Source organism: Salvelinus alpinus, chromosome 4 (genome assembly GCF_045679555.1).
Source record: "Salvelinus alpinus chromosome 4, SLU_Salpinus.1, whole genome shotgun sequence".
Classification (NCBI taxonomy): Eukaryota; Metazoa; Chordata; class Actinopteri; order Salmoniformes; family Salmonidae; genus Salvelinus; species Salvelinus alpinus.
Window position 1 is genome coordinate 71534912 of NC_092089.1, and position 21201 is coordinate 71556112.

The window sequence follows — 21201 nt, forward strand, 5'->3', positions numbered from 1 at the left end:
AATAATAGTGAAGACCTCATCACTATGAAATAACAAACATGGAATCATGTAGTAACCAAAAAAGTGTTAAACAAAACAAACTATATTTTCTATTTGAGATTTTTCAAAGAAACCACCCCTTGCCTTGATGACAGCTCTCATGAGGACCACCACAGGAAAGACCCAGAGTTAGCTGTGCTGCAGAGGATAAGTTCATTAGAGTTAATTGCACCTCAGATTGCAGCCCAAATAAATACTTCACAGAGTTCAAGTAACAGACACATCTCAACATCAACAATTCAGAGGACACTGCGTGAATCAAGCCTTCATGGCCGAATTGCTGCAAAGAAACCATTACTAAAGCACACCAATAAGAAGAAGAGACTTGCTTGGGCCAAGAAACTTGATCAATGGACATTAGACCGGTGGAAATCTGTAATTTGGTCTGATGAGTCCAAATTTGCGATTTTTGGTTCCAACCGCTGTGTCTTTGTGAACGGATGATCTCCGCATGATCTCCGCATGTGTGGCATGGAGGAGGAGGTGTGATGGTGTGGGGGTTCTTTGCTGGTGACTCTGTCTGTGATTTATTTAGAATTTAAGGCACACTTAACCAGCATGGCTACCACATCATGCTGCAGCAATACGCCATCCCATCTGGTTTGCGCTTAGTGGGACTATCATTTGTTTTTCAACAGGACAATGACCCAACACACCTCCAGGCTGTGAAAAGGCTATTTGACCAAGAAGGAGAGTGATGGAGTGCTGCGTCAGATGACCTGGCCTCCACAATCACCTGACCTCAACCCAATTGAGATGGTTTGGGATGAGTTGGACCGCAGAGTGAAGGAAAATCAGCCAACAAGTGCTTAGCATATGTGGGAACTCCTTCAAGACTGTTGGGAAAGCATTCCAGGTGAAGCTGGTTGAGAGAATACCAAGAGTGTGCAAAGCTGTCATCAAGGCAAAGGGTGGCTACTTTGAAGACACTTTTTAACACTTTTTTGGTTACTACATGATTCCATGTGTGTTATTTCATAGTTCTACAATGTTGAAAATAGTAATAAAAATGAAGAAAAACCCTTGAGGTGTGTGTCCAAGCTTTTGACTGGTACTGTATATCTGAACCTAAATCTACACAGATTACATTGTATGAGCCATGTTTGTATTATGGACCCGGTAAAATACTTTCACAAAACATAAATCCCTGTAGTAACCAGATCACTGGGTAGTGGGGTAGTGGGGGGGGGGGGGGGGGGGGGGGGTTAGGAAATGTAGGTGGTTTAGTGTAAGTAAGACCCTTGGACATACAGTGGGGAGAACAAGTATTTGATACACTGCCGATTTTGCAGGTTTTCCTACTTACAAAGCATGTAGAGGTCTGTAATTTTTATCATAGGTACACTTCAACTGTGAGAGACGGAATCTAAAACAAAAATCCAGAAAATCACATTGTATGATTTTTAAATAATTAATTTGCATTTTATTGCATGACATAAGTATTTGATCACCTACCAACCAGTAAGAATTCCGGCTCTCACAGACCTGTTAGTTTTTCTTTAAGAAGCCCTCCTGTTCTCCACTCATTACCTGTATTAACTGCACCTGTTTGAACTCGTTACCTGTATAAAAGACACCTGTCCACACACAATCAAACAGATTCCAACCTCTCCACAATGGCCAAGACCAGAGAGCTGTGTAAGGACATCAGGGATAAAATTGTAGACCTGCACAAGGCTGGGATGGGCTACAGGACAATAGGCAAGCAGCTTGGTGAGAAGGAAACAACTGTTGGCGCAATTATTAGAAAATGGAAGAAGTTCAAGATGACGGTCAATCACCCTCGGTCTGGGGCTCCATGCAAGATTTCACCTCGTGGGGCATCAATGATCATGAGGAAGGTGAGGGATCAGCCCAGAACTACACGGCAGGACCTGGTCAATGACCTGAAGAGAGCTGGGACCACAGTCTCAAAGAAAACCATTAGTAACACACTACGCCGTCATGGATTAAAATCCTGCAGCGCACGCAAGGTCCCCCTGCTTAAGCCAGTGCATGTCCAGGCCTGTCTGAAGTTTGCCAATGACCATCTGGATGATCCAGAGGAGGAATGGGAGAAGGTCATGTGGTCTGATGAGACAAAAATAGAGCTTTTTGGTCTAACTCCACTCGCCGTGTTTGGAGGAAGAAGAAGTATGAGTACAACCCCAAGAACACCATCCCAACCGTGAAGCATGGAGGTGGAAACATCATTCTTTGGGGATGCTTTTCTGCAAAGGGGACAGGACGACTGCACCGTATTGAGGGGAGGATGGATGGGGCCATGTATCGCGAGATCTTGGCCAACAACCTCCTTCCCTCAGTAAGAGCATTGAAGATGGGTCGTGGCTGGGTCTTCCAGCATGACAACGACACGAAGCACACAGCCATGGCAACTAAGGAGTGGCTCCGTAAGAAGCATCTCAAGGTCCTGGAGTGGCCTAGCCAGTCTCCAGACCTGAACCCAATAGAAAATCTTTGGAGTGAGCTGAAAGTCCGTATTGCCCAGCGACAGCCCCGAAACCTGAAGGATCTGGAGAAGATCTGTAGGGAGGAGTGGGCCAAAATCCCTGCTGCAGTGTGTGCAAACCTAGTCAAGAACTACAGGAAACGTATGATCTCTGTAATTGCAAACAAAGGTTTCTGTACCAAATATTAAGTTCTGCTTTTCTGATGTATCAAATACTTATGTCATGCAATAAAATGCAAATTAATTACTTAAAAATCATACAATGTGATTTTCTGGATTTTTGTTTTAGATTCCGTCTCTCATAGTTGAAGTGTACCTATGATAATAATTACAGACCTCTACATGCTTTGTAAGTAGGAAAACCTGCAAAATCGGCAGTGTATCAAATACTTGTTCTCCCCACTGTATAATGTGAATTGTTTACTGACACACACACACACACACACACACACACACACACACACACACACACACACACACACACACACACACACACACACACACACACACACACACACACACACACACACACACACGTCCACACACTGTAGGTCGTGCCTGTTTTGGTGTAGTAGGTCATTAGGTTGAGTTTGTTTGGTGGCAGAGAAATATAGGGAGAGACAATCCCTGTAGATGTCTTTCTCTTTACTATGGATGTTCTTCTTGGAATCTCCCTGTATGTGATAAACACAGTGCAACACCACATCAAGGTTTGGTTGGACTCCTCTCTGCCTGCAGTATGTACTTTATATAGCACGTTTGATTGGTTGTCCCATGATGAAAATGAAATGATTGTGGAGAGAATGTTATGTGGTGAGAAGGAAGGGAAGATGATCATGATGTGTGTGTGTTGGTGTGTGTGTGAATAGTTTAGTATGTAATTGTAAGTGTACGTGTGTGTATGTGATTGAGTATGCGCTTGCATGCATGTGTCTCAGTATGTGTGTGTATGTGTTCACTAGCGTGTGTACGTACGATCTGGCTGCTTGCAAAGCCCTGTTTGAGGAAGATGCAGGCGGGTCCCACGATCCTGTGTAACACGGTGCAGTTCTGGACCAGTGCAGACAGTGGCGCCTTAAATTCTTCGTCCTCACCCGATTCCTCCTCGCCCTCCGACCGGGGCCCCTCCTGGCCCCCTGCCCTCCCCTTGCCCCCCTGGGGCCCGACGGCCCCCTTAGAACCAGAATCATCCAGAACTAGTGAACCTAACAGTCGTTGGTTTCACACTCTGTTTCCCTCTCTTTCTGCTGAGGTCTGACAGCCAGCTGTCCACAGCACTAGTCCTCAGGGAGATCTGATGTTACATCAGCAAACAGGACAGGATTGGCAATCTCTGTCAGACTTTTAGAAGTTTAACTCTATCTACATGACAAGCCCTATCAGCCAGCAGACCATCAGCCTAATAAGTCTAGCTCTCTGTCTGTTTATGTGCTGGTCTGTGTATTGGTTACAAGAAGCTATGCTTTCCCTCCATCTCTCACTCTCTCATCTATCTCTTTCTCTGCTCTGTTTTCCAAGGCTCAGTCTTGGTTCAGAGTTGGATTGGGGCGTTCATTCTGGAAAGTGTTCAGACACTCTGCTCAACTCAGAGACTCAACACAGTGTTACATAACACACTTACAGATTACATCTAGTCAATATGATAATACCAGAGTTGTGTTTAGTTACAGTTTTTCTCAACCTGTGTACAAACATATTTTGGAAGTGTGGTTAAACTAACCAACAGCAAACCAACAATGATCAAATGCTTAAGTACATTTGCAGAATGTCTGATAAGTTTCTTGCCTTTATGCCTGGAATGCATATACTGTATTAGACCCAGTTTTACAAAACTGTAAATACAGTTGTCATCAATGAATGCAATATTCAATGCGAAGTGTTTTGTTTACAGAATATTAACGTGTTGTTTTCATCAGAAGAGAAAAGGTTGCAAATGTGTTCACTGTTTCTGGCAATCAGTAAATACGACTACACAATATTGGAAATGGAAGGTACAATATAGGGAAAGCTCTAGGCAACAGGGACCGTCAAATTTGTAAGATGTTTTACAACATTGCAGATATGCAGAAAATAAAGTGGAGTTACTTCTAAGGGACTTTGGGTTACTCCTAAACATTCCCACTGTGTAAAAAGTGGTTGGATCAACATTGTTTCCACATCATTTCAACCCCAAACAAATCTATGTGATGATGTGGAATCAATGTGGTAAATCAATTTGCCAATCGTTTTTTTTCACCCAACTTTGAACCGAAATCCAATGACATGGGTAATGTTTTGTTGTTGATTTCACTTTGAATTCACATTAGTTGACAGCTCAACCAAATGTGAATCAAAACTATACGTTGAACTGGGGTCTATGCCCAGTGGGTTGTGACCTTCCATTATAGAGCTTTACTTTGGTGTGGATTGAGGCCTATACATTCATATCCAGTTGTGTTCTCCCATTGTATTCACCTTCCTTATTTCTATTGGGGATTGTGTGTCTGCAGCTGATGGAAGGTACAGTACTGAATACATGGCATTGGATTGTGTTTCTGCAGCCGATGGAAGGTACAGTACTGAATACATGGCATTGGATTGTGTTTCTGCAGCCGATGGAAGGTACAGTACTGAATACATGGCATTGGATTGTGTTTCTGCAGCCGATGGAAGGTACAGTACTGAATACATGGCATTGGATTGTGTTTCTGCAGCCGATGGAAGGTACAGTACTGAATACATGGTATTGGATTGTGTTTCTGCAGCCGATGGAAGGTAAAGTACTGAATACATGGCATTGGATTGTGTTTCTGCAGCCGATGGAAGGTACAGTACTGAATACATGGCATTGGATTGTGTTTCTGCAGCCGATGGAAGGTACAGTACTGAATACATGGCATTGGATTGTGTTTCTGCAGCCGATGGAAGGTACAGTACTGAATACATGGCATTGGATTGTGTTTCTGCAGCCGATGGAAGGTACAGTACTGAATACATGGCATTGGATTGTGTTTCTGCAGCCGATGGAAGGTACAGTACTGAATACATGGCATTGGATTGTGTTTCTGCAGCCGATGGAAGGTACAGTACTGAATACATGGCATTGGATTGTGTTTCTGCAGCCGATGGAAGGTACAGTACTGAATACATGGTATTGGATTGTGTTTCTGCAGCCGATGGAAGGTACAGTACTGAATACATGGCATTGGATTGTGTTTCTGCAGCCGATGGAAGGTACAGTACTGAATACATGGTATTGGATTGTGTTTCTGCAGCCGATGGAAGGTACAGTACTGAATACATGGCATTGGATTGTGTTTCTGCAGCCGATGGAAGGTACAGTACTGAATACATGGCATTGGATTGTGTTTCTGCAGCCGATGGAAGGTACAGTACTGAATACATGGCATTGGATTGTGTTTCTGCAGCCGATGAAAGGTACAGTACTGAATACATGGCATTGGATTGTGTTTCTGCAGCCGATGGAAGGTACAGTACTGAATACATGGCATTGGATTGTGTTTCTGCAGCCGATGGAAGGTACAGTACTGAATACATGGCATTGGATTGTGTTTCTGCAGCCGATGGAAGGTACAGTACTGAATACATGGCATTGGGTTGTGTTTCTGCAGCCGATGGAAGGTACAGTACTGAATACATGGCATTGGATTGTGTTTCTGCAGCCGATGGAAGGTACAGTACTGAATACATGGCATTGGGTTGTGTTTCTGCAGCCGATGGAAGGTACAGTACTGAATACATGGCATTGGATTGTGTTTCTGCAGCCGATGGAAGGTACAGTACTGAATACATGGCATTGGGTTGGGAAGATATTGTTGAAGGATTCCTGCGCGGTGTGCTTATTTTCTATTTTCTTTTTGATCAGGAATAATATTGTAATTTCCCATTATTATGCACCTTTTGATAGTTGTGTTTCCAATTTTGATCTTCATGATTTAGTGACTGCAAAGCAAATATTTTGATCACTAGAATCAAAAACAACACGACTACCTTTTGAAAATGCATTTACTGTTTTTCAGTGGGCCACAGAATTCTGTGTCTTGAGAACACTTTAAAAAAAATCAACAACATTGATCTATAAAAACAAAATGCTTGTATGCGCTTGAGAATAACTGTAGTATCAAAATCCAAGCTGGTACAAGATTGATCTGGTTGTTGGGCCTGCCCTTTAGGAAACACAAGGATAAAGATCTCTGGGGAGTAATACTGCTTATCAGGCTCGGAGATAATCAAAGAAAGATCTCCATTGTACAGAGATGCAGAGACAATATGCATATAAGTGAAAAGGAAACGTCATAGGAAACGTCTCTACTGGAGTTTTTCAGAATAATCACGTTGAATTGTTTCAGATCAATGTTGTTTAAAAATGCACAGCACCTATTCTAAATGGAGTACTTTGCAGAAAAAATACATTTTGCCAATATTTTCAGGATACTACACACATAAACACACAGACAAGGAAATAGCAAGCAAGCAAAGGCTTCTCTCGTCCCATATCTTAAAAAAAAAGCAAATAACTGCTCTTACCTTCTTCATTTTGTTTTTCATGGATGGCTTAGTACAATTACCCATCCCTTTTCCTCGGAGTGTGAAGTAACACTCCTGACCCTCCTTCTCTTTTCCCTCCCTCTCTGTTCTATTTTTCTTGTTCCTATTTTTTCTGTCTTTCTCTCTCTCTCTCTTCCCCCTTTCTTTGGCGTTCCAAAGGTCCCACCCGAGATGAGAGTTCTGAGGTGGGGTCCAGGAGGTCCTATCACCCAGTCACATCGTGGTCTGCAGTGATGTTCATATCAGAGATGAAACATACAGTAGAACCTCTAATCCACACTCAGAAGATCCTAAATCCCGTAAACAACATCCTGATCTGCGTTTAAGGTCGCCTAAAACAAACATTAACCTAGCCCACTTCTATGTCTGAACAGAAAAGAGTTCATGCGGTGCATTACTCTGTCCCTCTCGCTCCTACTCACTCATCAAGTCTCAATTTGACCCCTTCTTAAATCCCCTATCTCTCTACCCCTCTCCCTCTCTCCTTCTCTCTGTCCCTGGAGCAAGGCTTGTTACACCATTCAAATGACTACATCTACGTAGGGGGGTGAGATGCAGACAGACAGACAGAGAGGGGGAGAGATAGACAGAGAGAGGGAGGAGAGATAGAGAGAATTAGAGGGGACAAACGCAAGGGATTTAAAAATTCCTATCCCTTCATTTCAGATTAAAGGGAGAGATGGAGGGGTAAGAAGAGAAACGGATAGAGTAAGGAGATTGAGAGAAACAACGAAAGGGAGAAATTGAGGGCAGGTTGGAGAGAGAGGTGATACAAGATGAAAAGAGATGATGAGAAGGAGGAGTGATGGAGAGAAAAGGATGGAACATTCAGAGAGACAGGGAGAAAGAAAATCAAACTGGTCATGAGATAAAAATCTACGGGAAAGCAGGAAGAGAACAAGACAAGAAGCAAAACAGGGAAAGAAACAACAAATGAGCGAGGAAGAAAAGAGCCAAGAGTGAGACTGATGCTCAAACAGCCTGGAAGCAAGCTGCTGTTTTGGACTACCATTAGATGTGTGTATGTGCGTATGTTAGAATCACACACACCATTAACTGTATGCGTGTGTTAATCATATCCAAACCAAATACGCGCATCACAGGCGACTGCTCTAATTGGTCTGTTTTTAAAATCAATAAACACATCTTCATGCTTTCCTTGGATGTCAAATATAATATTCTCTCTGATTGGTGCATGATAAAAGCATTACAGAGGTTCTAATCCGAGCTGTAAGGCTGTCTAATCCAGAGACACAGGACATAATATCAGACACTCCAGGACAACATTTAAACTGTGTTTCTGTGCCACAACACTGACTCACATGACTAAATAAATACTATGACTACTGACGGGAATTACATGCTGTATAAAGAGAGAGAGAGAGAGAGAGAGAGAGAGAGAGAGAGAGAGAGAGAGAGAGAGAGAGAGAGAGAGAGAGAGAGAGAGAGAGAGAGAGAGAGAGAGAGAGAGAGAGAGAGAGAGAGAGAGAGAGAGAGAGAGAGAGAGAGAGAGAGAGAGAGAGAGAGAGAGAGAGAGAGAGAGAGAGAGAGAGAGAGAGAGAGAGAGAGAGAGAGAGAGAGACTACTATCCAGAGAGTGTGTCTGTGTGTGTACGTGTGTACGTGTGCATGTGTGTGTTGTATAAATAACATTTGTAGTAGGATATACATTTTGTGACATTCCATGACCACTCAAAGATGAGGCTTACCTGATGTAACTTGGCATCAAATTCGGCCAAATATTTATTTAATATTTGATACTGTAGTTTGGTCATGTCCCTCTCTACCCCTTCCGGCTCTCTCTCTGTCTCTGTCTCTCTCTCTCTCTCTCTCTCTCTCTCTCTCTCTCTCTCTCTCTCTCTCTCTCTCTCTCTCTCTCTCTCTCTCTCTCTCTCTCTCTCTCTATCTCTCTCTCTCTCTCTCTCTCACTCTCTCTCTTTCACACCCATTCAAACCCAGACCTATGGTGATAGTAGCAGATAAGAAGTATGAGTGCCAAGATTAACTGAGTGACAGATGTCTGTTACAAGATCAACCGACCGCTTTTCCTCTGTACTTTTGGAGACAGACTTGGATTTAGATCAAACGAACATTTTGGCTCATGTCATGACGGAATCTTTAACAAGTACTAGGTCAGTTCTAGGGCAGTTCAACACTGCAGTGTCAATTTAATACCACTAGAGGACAGCTTCTGTCCAAAATATAGTACAAAATATAGTGTTCCATAAGTATTTGGCAGAATTTAAAGCAGCAATCAGCAGCTGAAACATCAAAAAAGTGTACTCCCCGTACTGTTTGGGTAAAAAGCTGAGGGATGGGGCTGGAGAAATATAACGACTCTCAAATTCATAGACCGAGCTATGGATGCAAGCACTGACCATCCATGATATCAACATGATTGTTTTAACCATGTTTTCAGGCAATATAGTGTTTGTTTACATTTACTTTGTTAACAAACATTGGAGTAAAACAAGCTTATATTTTGGGTTCTGAAGCTCATTAGGCATTTAGAAGTTGCATTATTCAAGAATCAATGGGTATATATAATTAATTTATAAGTCACAAAATGTATGTAGCAACTGCAGATTGCCACTTTTAAACCACATTGTATTTTATTTATATAGCCACAAGGGAATATTTTCCTTGTTTAATAAATAGGATCTCTACAGATCGGTGTCCCACCCTCGGGACGGTTGAGCTAATGTGCGCTAATGTGATTAGCATGACGTTGTAAGTAACAAGAACATTTCCCAGGACATAGATATATCTGATGTGTCTAAATTCTTGTTAATCTAACTGCACTGTCTAATTTACAGTAGCTATTACAGTGAAAGAATACCATGCTATTGTTTGAGGAGGGTGCACAATTATGAACTTGAAAATGTATGAATAAACCAATTAGGCACATTTGGGCAGTCTTGATACAACATTTTGAATCGATATGCAATAGTTCATTGGATAAGTCTAAAACTTTGCACAAACACTGCTGCCATCTAGTGGCCAACGTCTAAATTGCGCCTGGGCTAGAATAATTCATTATGGCCATTCTCTTGCATTTCAAAAAAGATGATACAAAAACAAAACGCATGTTTTTTTCTCTGTATTATGTTTTACCAGATCTAATGTGTTATATTCTCCTACATTAATTTCACATTTCCACAAACTTCAAAGTGTTTACTTTCAAATGCTATCAAGAATATGCATATCCTTGCTTCAGGGCCTGAGCTACAGGCATTTAGATTTGGGTATGTCATTTTATGCGAAAATGTAAAAAATACTTAAGAGGTTTTAACTATCCTTTTGTGGATTTCATGTGTTCACGAGGAAAGAAGAACAAGATCTCTCTCACACACACACACACACACACACACACACACACACACACACACACACACACACACACACACACACACACACACACACACACACACACACACACACACACACACACACACACACACACACACACACACACACACACACACACACACACACACACACACACACACACACACACACACAGGGTAAATCAGGACTAGTCCCAGGACAAGTCTGGTAAACAACACTCATGCTGTTGATAGGATAAACATTGTTGCAACCACTGCCATTAAGACTGATTACCTATCTAATTGATATTTTATTATTGATCATGTCAATTAATCATGTCACTCTGTTGGGTTTCTGGTTCTGTGTGTTCTGAACAGCATCTGATCTGCATCAGGTATCAGTATTAGACCTCTCTGTCACACGACCAGTATGGGTGTCAGCTCAACCCCACAACAACACACACGCACGCGCATGCAAGCACATGCACACACACACTTTGTTTGCTCTGCATGCCTAGAGGACGGAGTGTGTGGTAAGTGTGTGTGTATTGAGACAGACTCAGGTAGACACGCATCATGTAACCTGACTCTTACCCCTGACTGGAAGTAAGGCTCTGGTCGCTATGGTGATATGCGTGTAAGAGCCGGTAATTCTGTAGATGTATTGTGTTCTGATCAGGTGTCAGATACTGATACTAGTATCCAGTGACTCAACTTGTCAACTACAGGAACTCTGCAGTGCCTCAGTGAGTCAGAACCAGAGCCGAATACGGGCACAGGGGAGAGCAGGCCAGGCCAGGCAGGACAGGCCAGGGGAGAGCAGGCCAGGCAGGACAGGCTAGGCCAAGCAGGACAGGCTAGGCCAGGGGAGAGCAGGCCAGGCCAGGCAGGACAGGCTAGGCCAGGGGAGAGCAGGCCAGGCAGGACAGGCTAGGCCAAGCAGGACAGGCTAGGCCAGGGGAGAACAGGCCAGGCCAGGCAGGACAGGCTAGGCCAGGGGAGAGCAGCCCAGGCAGGACAGGCCAGACCAGGGGAGAGGGGAGGAACCAGACTCCTGAGGGCAAACCTACTGCCCCCGCCCCAAGACCCTGAAGCGTACTGTTTGGTGTTTATTACTCCTGGGGCTTAAAATTATATCTGTTACGAATTATAGTTTCCTATTGTAGCAGATGCCAATGAAGAGCTTAAACCCTCACACACGTTACCACATAAACCCTGAACACAGATAAACAACACAACTCTGTTAGCATCAAGGCTAACACTTAAACATGGGATATAGGATATAGGATAAGCAGCTACCGTAAAGTATGGGGACAGAGTCAGCGTTTTTATTTGGAGCAGGGGGCCTTAGAGTTTCAATCAGGACCTTGGTAGATTGCAATCGTGCCTTGGATGGATGGACATGGACATGGACACACACACACACACACACACACACACACACACACACACACACACACACACACACACACACACACACACACACACACACACACACACACACACACACACACACACACACACACACACACACACACACACACACACACACACACACACACACATGGCTAAAGAAGGCCTATCCCAGGGCAGACCCGGCTCTTACCGGTCCAAATGCTGGGTCCATTATAGGGAGCAGGTCTATGGACTCCATCTCTTCTTGCTTCTGACCACTCGTCTTCATCACATCTGCCACCTTGTCCTCCACATCCAGGTCCTCCTCTTCCTCCTCTTCATCCCCTGTACCTCTCTCTCTATCTCTGGGGAAGGGGGTGGGGGTCTGGCTGTACCTCCTACCATGGGGGGGGTTGACTCCAGCCGCTGAGACTTCTGAGTCTCCACTCTGCTCACTGGACCGCCTCCTCTGCTTAATCTGCTGTTTCTGAACCTTCTTACTGATCGCTGCTTTTACCTGCATGGGGAAAGTACAGGTGAGAGATCCATTATAACAACGTTGATACTGATAGTCAGGAACTGAGTCAGATCCATACAAGTGTTTCATACAAACTAAGAAATGAATCAGATATTATTATTTCAAATTGAAAAATGAACAATAATTGACTAACGAACAAATTGGTGTTTGAGGTAAAATTCACAGGTAATTTCACAAGTATTCTCCATCAATGAATCTTTTTCTCTTAATTTTATCCCATAACATCTGACAAAACCCTAAAGATTAACTTTTTTCATATACCGTACCTGCAAGGTGATCCCTATCCCCGCCCCATTCTATATCAATCCACTCATCTTTTCACCCTCAACTCCCCTCCCCTCCCCCTACCCCGAAGGTTATCCACACACACACACACACACACACACACACACACACACACACACACACACACACACACACACACACACACACACACACACACACACACACACACACACACACACACACACACACACACACACACACACACACACACACACACACACACACACACACACACACACTCATTTATATACACACAATATTATCTTAAACTCCAAGAGATGCTAAAACCTCTCATAACATCTATGTTTGTTCACTAGAGTTAGAGAGAAATTAGTCAAATTTAAAAGATAATAAAATTATACATTGTGTAATTAATTCACATGAAAACAAACCGACACAAACACACCTATACACACAAACACACACCTGTTTTGCGCTTTTCCCGTGTTGCAAGCTCATCCCTGCTGAACCACCTCCTCCGGCGGAAGAATCCTTCGGAATGATCATGAACATCTCGGTGTTGTTTTCTTACACGCTCTATCTCTTGCTCCCCCTCCCTTTCTCGCTCCCTCTCTTTCTCGCTCTCACTCTCTCTCTCTCTTCCTCCCTCTCCTCTCTAGTTTTCCTAGTGGATTTTTTTAAACAGACACTTCAAACTGACTAGTTCTGTATCTATTAAAGTCACTTTGTCTGGACTCTTCTAATTTCTGCTTTGACTTGCTTTCTCTCTCCCAAGTTTAAAATCAGAAAATATCTAATTTTTCCTAAATAAAATTGTTCTCCCTTTGTACTCCCTTGATTTCCCTCCCCTTCTCTTTACTCCCTTTCCTCTGTCTCTATCTATCCCTGTTCAATGGTTGTTAGTGCGTGCCTCTCTCTATCTCTCGTCCTGTTTGTCCAGGTGAGGGGGTTTTATCATCATGTGTCCTGAAACTCAGGGATTGAGTTCCTGCCCCTCTTTCTCTTTCTTTCTCTCTCTCTCTCTCTCTCTCTCTCTCTCTCTCTCTCTCTCTCTCTCTCTCTCTCTCTCTCTCTCTCTCTCTCTCTCTCTCTCTCTCTCTCTCTCTCTCTCTCTCTCTCTCTCTCTCTCTCGCTCTCTCTCTCTCTCTCTCTCTCTCTCTCTCTCTTCCTATCTCTCCATCACCCCCCCCCCCCCCACACACACAAACACTTTGTCTCTCTCTGTCCATCCCCCTTTTCCCTGTCTCTCTCTCGTGTTGTCTGTCTGTGATCGGTTTTGTGTAGTGATAAGTTGTGTCTGCCCAGGCCCTGGCCTTTGTTGGAACGCTAATTGGATTTTCATTGAGTTGTTCAGGTCAGCCTTTCAGGAGGAGGGAAGGGGGGAAGAGTACAGATTCAAACATGACATGTCATCACCTTCAAACATGAACATGCATGCATGGATAAATACATCATGTAGGCATGACTAAACACACACACAGTTGAGGGTACAAACACACACACACAAACAGTACCAGTCAAACGTATATACACACCTACTCATTCAACGAATGAGTGAGTGTGTCCAAACTTTTGACTGGTACTTATACCTGTGTGCCGTGAACTAAACCAGCACACAGACTCTATGCTCAATCACAGCGTGGCTTAGAGCATAACTCTAAGCTCTTCCTTACATGGACATGTATGACATCACCACAGATATTTAATTCCACTGAAAGCATCTGCTTTCTAGAAAGAAATAATAACCATAATAACCAACAGTACTTAGCCCTTAGTCTACAGGATCGTGAAGGACCACAAATAGTTCAAGGATAAATGATGAGCATCACTCTCCATCACTTCGGCCGATCTCCAATCAGTTTCAGTTCAATAAACAAGGACTATCAATGTAACCTAGCCACATACTGTTTGTACCACAGGAGGTTGGTGACACCTTCATTGGGGAGGACGGACTCATGGTAACGGCCGGAACGGAATAAATGGAATGATAATCGATTTCCATGTGTTTGATACCATTCCATTACTCCATTCCAGCCATTATTATGAGCCGTCCTCCCCTCAGCAGCCTCCTGTGTTTTGTATTACCACCTACATCTATTATGTGTAAATTGGGTTGAACTCTGTATCTTATGTTATGTCTTTATGTAATGACACATGGAACATTTCCAAACAGATTATAAAGTATTCTATCCTATTTGCCCCGCTGTTTTCTTGACCTCTGGCCCCTCCTCTTTCCTCCTCTATTCACCCCTCCCTTCTTAGCCAGCTCTTAACCTCTTTCCTCCTCTATTCACCCCTCCCTTCTTAGCCAGCTCTTAACCTCTTTCCTCCTCTATTCACCCCTCCCTTCTTAGCCAGCTCTTAACCTCTTTCCGGCTGAAAAAGAAGCTGATAGTACTCAAGCTGAAGGATAAGCGTATGGTAACAAACATTTCTCCAGTTCCTAATGAGGTTTCCATTAATCACATTAAGCCTGTCTCTCACTCCCCCTATCTGCCTGGTCATTAGTTATTGATTGGGGAGCACAAACTCAGACCGGGAGAAAAGAGATCCATTACGACAAAAACATCCAGAGTTGCACTGGTCAAAAATAGAATGGTGTATTTTACTAAGGGATAACTCAGGAGGGCCCGAGGGAAAGAGAATGATAGTTAGAGAGGTGGATAAGGGAGAGGCAGAAGCTATGTTTACACCTTGGATTAACATGTGGTTCCTGTCATCCGATCAAGATGATCTGATCAAGATTTGTTGTGTCTACACATGGTAATTAAATGTGTCTCTTATCTGCCCTCTGCTTCCATATTGTGACCAGTTCCCTGGTCCCTCCCTGTGTGCAAATTAATCCAACTTGCCTTGGAGCTCCCTTATGACACAAGCTGTATAAATTGTCTGAAAACAGCACACTTTTATAGTCAATAGTTTTACACTGATCATCACAGCCTATATTTGTTATCCAACGATTTAAAACTGGGTGTAGGCTACTGTCCCCATATCTTCGACCTGTCCACAGCCATACAAATAAATATTATTTCGTATATCCTCCTGTTTTAAAACACCAAATCAGCTTTGGTAGGCCTAGGATAATTAGCGTACCAAAAATGTGTACAGTATTTCTAAAAATATCTACACCTACAGCCAGACGCCTGGTCAAATGATGAAAACGGATTAAAGCAGCAATGGATCAACATGTCAAAGGAGCACGCATATAAAGCAAGTACTCTGGCTTTATAAAGGAATAAAGTGTCAATCAAAAAGTAACCTAAAGAGTCCTTCATATTGTAGGAAGGACTGCATATTGGACAGTGGCCTCGCTCATGCTTACAGAAAGCTATGCGCCTTTACGTATCAGTTTGGACATATTCTGCACTTTATTGCTAGCGATTTGTCTGGAAAATGCTAAAAGATTCACAGAATGTAGTATGCTAAAATCGAAAAGGATTGCATTATATTCCAGGTTCTTATTTAGTAGCCTAGGAAAAAAAGTGACATGTTGGGAGATCGACCATGGCGGTGGGTGGGTTTCCTCCAAATCATTGATCATTCAGTAACAGAGTCTCCTTCACTCATCGAGAGTTGATCGACTGATATACTAGCATTACAGAATGTAAACTTAACCACACATGTATTGGGGATACATGGGACGGACTATGATGGAGTAGCAGCAGAAGAGCACAGTGCATGACAAGTCTATGGCAAGGTATAATGTGTAGGCATAATTGCTGTTTCCACCTGTACCTTTACATCTAGCCAGAGGGGACTTTTATAACATTTCCATAGGTAAGCCACTATATTATAGCGCTGTATTATTTTCCTATCTGATATAGCAACTGAATTCGACTATTCACATGACCAAACAGTTGTTAAAGCGCTCAGCAGCTTTCCCTCAATATTGCCACAGCACTGCCCAGAATGAACAGTGGGCGGTTGGTGGGATGTTCACCCAATACCGCTCTGAATAAAATGGGCACTGGGTTCTCCCGTTTCAACTCCTGCTATAATAGGCCTTTCTGTTCTATGCTTTAAAATATAACATTTTTCGCTGGCATTGAACCTGCGAACGAGGAACCCTTTGTCGCTCATTCAGAAACAATATGTCTTCATATATATATATTTATTTATATATGCGTGATCTAATTTCGATTGGACTGTGGCACTTGGTTTCTAATGAAAACCACCATGATCTTAATTTTGGAGGGTCGTAGGAGAGTCCTAGGCAGGAGGATTATCCAGAGACAGAGCCGAGTGGATTTGAGCCTCTCTGTTTGAGGCGACCCAGGTGTAGTGGTGTGAGGCGCTAAATGATCTTTATGAAACACTGGAAAAATGTATCTGAAATGAAACCCAGGGTTGTTTACTAGTCCAATCATTAATCAAAGTCCTCTCCTTGTTCCTAGAGATCTACCTGTATGCCTATGATGAGTTATCTCTCATTGAACAGCGAGAGAGAGAACGAGGGAGGGAGGTGATGGATGGATAAACAGTCATGTAAAACGGAAGGCTTGTGTTACTGGATGTAGATTAGCCTTGGAGTAATGCTATCTAATTACAGATAAGATAGACAGATGAACTAGAAGAACCTTCATCATTAATTTGTTTGTTAAAGAAGGGATGGACAATGAACTTACTATGGGCCCGATTCAGTCTTGCAATACAGTGCATTTGGAAAGTATTCAGACACCTTGACTTTTTCCACATTTAGTTACGTTACAGCCTTACTAAAATATATATTTAAAAAAAATCCCACATCAATCTACACAAGTTTTCATACCCTTTGCTCGGTACTTTGTTGAAGGACTTCTGGCAGCAATTACAAGCTTGAGTCTTCTTGGGTATGATGCTAAAAGCTTGGCACACCTGTATTTGGTGAATTTCTCCTATTCTTCTCTGCAGATCCTCTCAAGCTCTGTCAGGTTGGATGGGAAGCGTCAATTCACAGCTATTTTCAGGTCTCTCCAGAGATGTTCGATCGGGGCTCTGGCTGGGGCACTCACGGACATTCAGAGACATTCCACTCCTGTATTGTCTTGGCTGTGTTCTTAAGGTCGTTGTCCTGTTGGAAGGTAAACCTTTTCCCCAGTCTGAGGTCCTGAGTGCTCTGGAGCAGGTTTTCATCAAGTATTTCTCTGTACTTTGCTTCGTTCATCTTTCCCTCGATCCTGACTAGTCTCCCAGTCCCTGCCGCTGAAAAACATTGCCACAGCATGATGCTGCCACCACCATGCTTCACTGTAGAGATGGTGCCAGATTTCCTCCGAACGTGACGCTTGACATTCAGGCCAAAGAGTTCAATCTTGGTTTCCTCAGACCAGAGAATCTTGTTTCTCATCAAGTTTATTTTATATAGCCCTTCGTACATCAGCTAATATCTCGAAGTGCTTTACAGAAACCCAGCCTAAAACCCCAAACAGCAAGCAATGCAGGTGTAGAAGCACGGCGGCTAGGAAAAACTCCCTAGAAAGGCCAAAACCTAGGAAGAAACCTAGAGAGGGACCAGGCTATGAGGGGTGCCCAGTCCTCTTCTGGCTGTGCCGGGTGGAGATTATAACAGAACATGGCCAAGATGTTCAAATGTTCATAAATGACCAGCATGGTCAGATAATAATCAGGAGTAAATGTCAGTTGGCTTTTCATAGCCGATCATTAAGAGTATCTCTACCGCTCCTGCGGTCTCTAGAGAGTTGAAAACAGCAGGTCTGGGACAGGTAGCACGTCCGGTGGACGTGGTCTGAGAGTCCTTTAGGTGCCTTTTGGCAAACTCCAAGCGGGCTGTCGTGTGCCTTTTACTGAAGAGTGGCTTCTGTCTGGCCATTCTACCATAAAGGCCTGATTGGTGGAGTGCTGCAGAGATGATTGTCCTTCTGGAAGTTTTTCCCATCTTCACAGAGGAACTCCGGAGCTCTGTCAGAGTGACCATCGGGTTCTTGGTCACCTCCCTGACCAAGGCCCTTCTCCCCCGATTGCTCAGTTTGGCAGGGCGGCCAGCTTTAGGAAAAATCTTGTTGGTTCCAAACTTCTTCCATTTAAGAATGATGGAGGCCACTGTGTTCTTGGGGACCTTCAGTGCTGCAGAAATGTTTTGGTACACTTCCCCAAATTGGTGCCTCGACACAATCCTGTCTCGGAGTTCTACGGACAATTCCTTCGACCTCATGGCTTGGTTTTTGTTCTGACATGCACTGTCAACTGTGGGACCTTATATAGAAAGGTGTGTGCCTTTCCAAATCATATTCAATTGAATTTACCACAGGTGGACTCCAATCAAGTTGTAGAAACATCTCAAGGATAATCAATGGAAAGAGGATGCACCTGAGCTAAATTTCAAGTCTCATATTCAAAGGGTCTGAATAGTTATGTAAATAAGGTATTTCAGTTTTAAATTTTTAATACATTTGCAAAAATGTCTAAAAACCTGTTTTCGCTTTGTCATTTTGAGGTATTGTGTGTAGATTTATTAGGGGAAAAAATAAGGTCATCCATTTTAGAATAAGGTTGTAACGCAACAAAATGTGGAAAATGTCAAGGGGTCTGAATAATTTCAGGAACGCACTGTAAGTAGACATACTTAAAACATACTTAACAAGTAAAACCAATTGACTGTAGTCCATGTTAAGTCAACTTAAGAATAGTTGTGTGCCCATCTGAGGATACAATAGCCTGTGGTGTTATGTTGCAATAGACTCGTAATACCACATATATAAATTATGTAAAACACAAGCATATAGCTGTCCTGCGCCAAATATAGAAGGGATTAGTATTTAACAGCTTTCTTATTTTTTTCATATTGTATTGTGGTATATTCTGGTAGCTTCTCGCTTATCAAGTTTAAAGTGTCAGATATAGAAGGCTGAAACAATGTCTGGGTGATAATCCTACACACAACACCACACACACCACACACTTCCTGCGCATACACGCACCTGTTCCCGCTCACACACAGCACACTCTCACACACAGACACACACGAACTTAAGACACATGTTCTCAGTACTCAGCACCACCTTGAACCTCTGCTCTAATCTGAACCCCTTTCTGACCGGTTAGTTCTGCCAAAAACCATTTATCACCACAGCCAAGGTGTAACATGTTGAAATGTTGAAGGCAGCCTCTGTCAGCGCCAGGGGTCTAATTTCCAATTAAGGGCATGGCTCAAGGTATACATGTTTGTCTGTTTCATTCGTTCCGGGGATCCTATTACTATGTGCAGGTTGGCGTGCCTTGGGATGATGGGTGTGGCGATAATGGATTGTCAGTATGTTCATGGCAAGGTTGCCCATAACCACTGGTACCTGTTCCCCTTATCCCATGGCATGCCTTCCTGGGTATGTATTTTGTGTGTTGGCCAGAAATAATATGAATATTGATTGAAATGTAATACATTGATAGACGATTGATAACCTATGTACTGATGGAACTCGGGATGATTTAACCCTGTTGTGCTTGTCAGCAGTGACTGCACGGAGCGCTAGACGCTGAAGGTGGTGCCCGTGAGAAGCCTTCATTGAGTTGCTTGAATAATTGAGATTGTGAATGAACAGTACATGTTTGTATATCCCTGGCATACTCCACTCCCTGATGCAAAGCACCTGTGTATTTTAGATTAGTCTGAGGACGTCACCTCGTGTATAAAGAAGATGGCGTAGTATGGCTACATGATTCATATTTTAGGTGTTAAATCCCCGACCTGACACATGGATTTTAATCAGTGATTTCTTAAGTGCAGCTCTTAATCATTGAAAGCTCGTTCTCTTTTGTTGCCACCAGTGTGAGAATGACGTGTCGGGTGGCCGTTGTGTTGGACTGAAATAGAACAACAGTCTGAATACACCGTAGTCAAGCTCTAAAGAACAGCCACAGTTCATTATCTGCATGTTCCCAAACAACAGGCCAGACATATGACATGTATGTGTGTTGATAGGTTTGGTTTCTGAGCTTTCTATATTATTAATCATTAGGTATATTATTAATCATTAGGTTTATTATTAATCATTAGGTATATTATTAATCATTAGGTATAATAGAGACATGAGGGGTGCCATAAGTAAGCTTGGGAGGGGCTGAGGGCAGGGAAAACCTATCACATGTAGCAGTACTGATAAAGGGAGGAACCATTTATGGCCCATATCACTCAGCTCCCTGCCTAGCAATAACGATGCAATGTTTGGCGGTAAGGAGGAGACTCCACCCAAAGTGGGGTATGTATACTACCACGGGTGAAACCATGTTTTTGTCTAATGCAGCTGTATTGACCCTCTGGGATGAATAAACTTGGTTTAAGCTTTCATGGTGTCCGTTGAGTTTGTACTCTGAAAATTAGAACCTAACAGTGTGATCTATCTGTAGAACGACCACATTGTGGATGTAGCACAGCACATTTTTATTCTACAGTCAGCCAATGTTTCCCCCAGGTCCTTTACGCTACTGGATCATTCCTATCTCCCCCTACCGCCAAACACACACGCAGCACGTATAGGGTGGGTATTGTGTTTGAGTGCCCTCCAGTGGACTGAAATAGAACAACAGTCTCAATACACTAAAGTCAAGCTCTAAAGAACAGCCAGACAGTTCATTATCCATCACAATGGATTATGACAACCTACCCCGAAGATTATCCACACACACACACACACACACACACACACACACACACACACACACACACAC

General features: G+C 43.1%; 1 protein-coding gene across 1 annotated transcript in view; it reads right to left on the reverse strand.

Moving 5' to 3' along the window:
• The window catches only part of LOC139572512 (calcium-binding protein 2-like), a 17324-nt gene extending 3906 nt beyond the window's left edge, over window positions 1-13418 (reverse strand). The window contains exons 1-2 of the mRNA XM_071395237.1: window positions 13006-13418; window positions 11968-12273 (exon numbers count right to left, since the gene is read on the reverse strand). Coding sequence (XP_071251338.1) covers window positions 11968-12273; window positions 13006-13092 — 393 coding nt within the window. The 5' untranslated portion in view covers window positions 13093-13418. The remainder of the gene's footprint in view (window positions 1-11967; window positions 12274-13005) is intronic.
• Between the last annotated feature and the right edge of the window lie 7783 nt (window positions 13419-21201).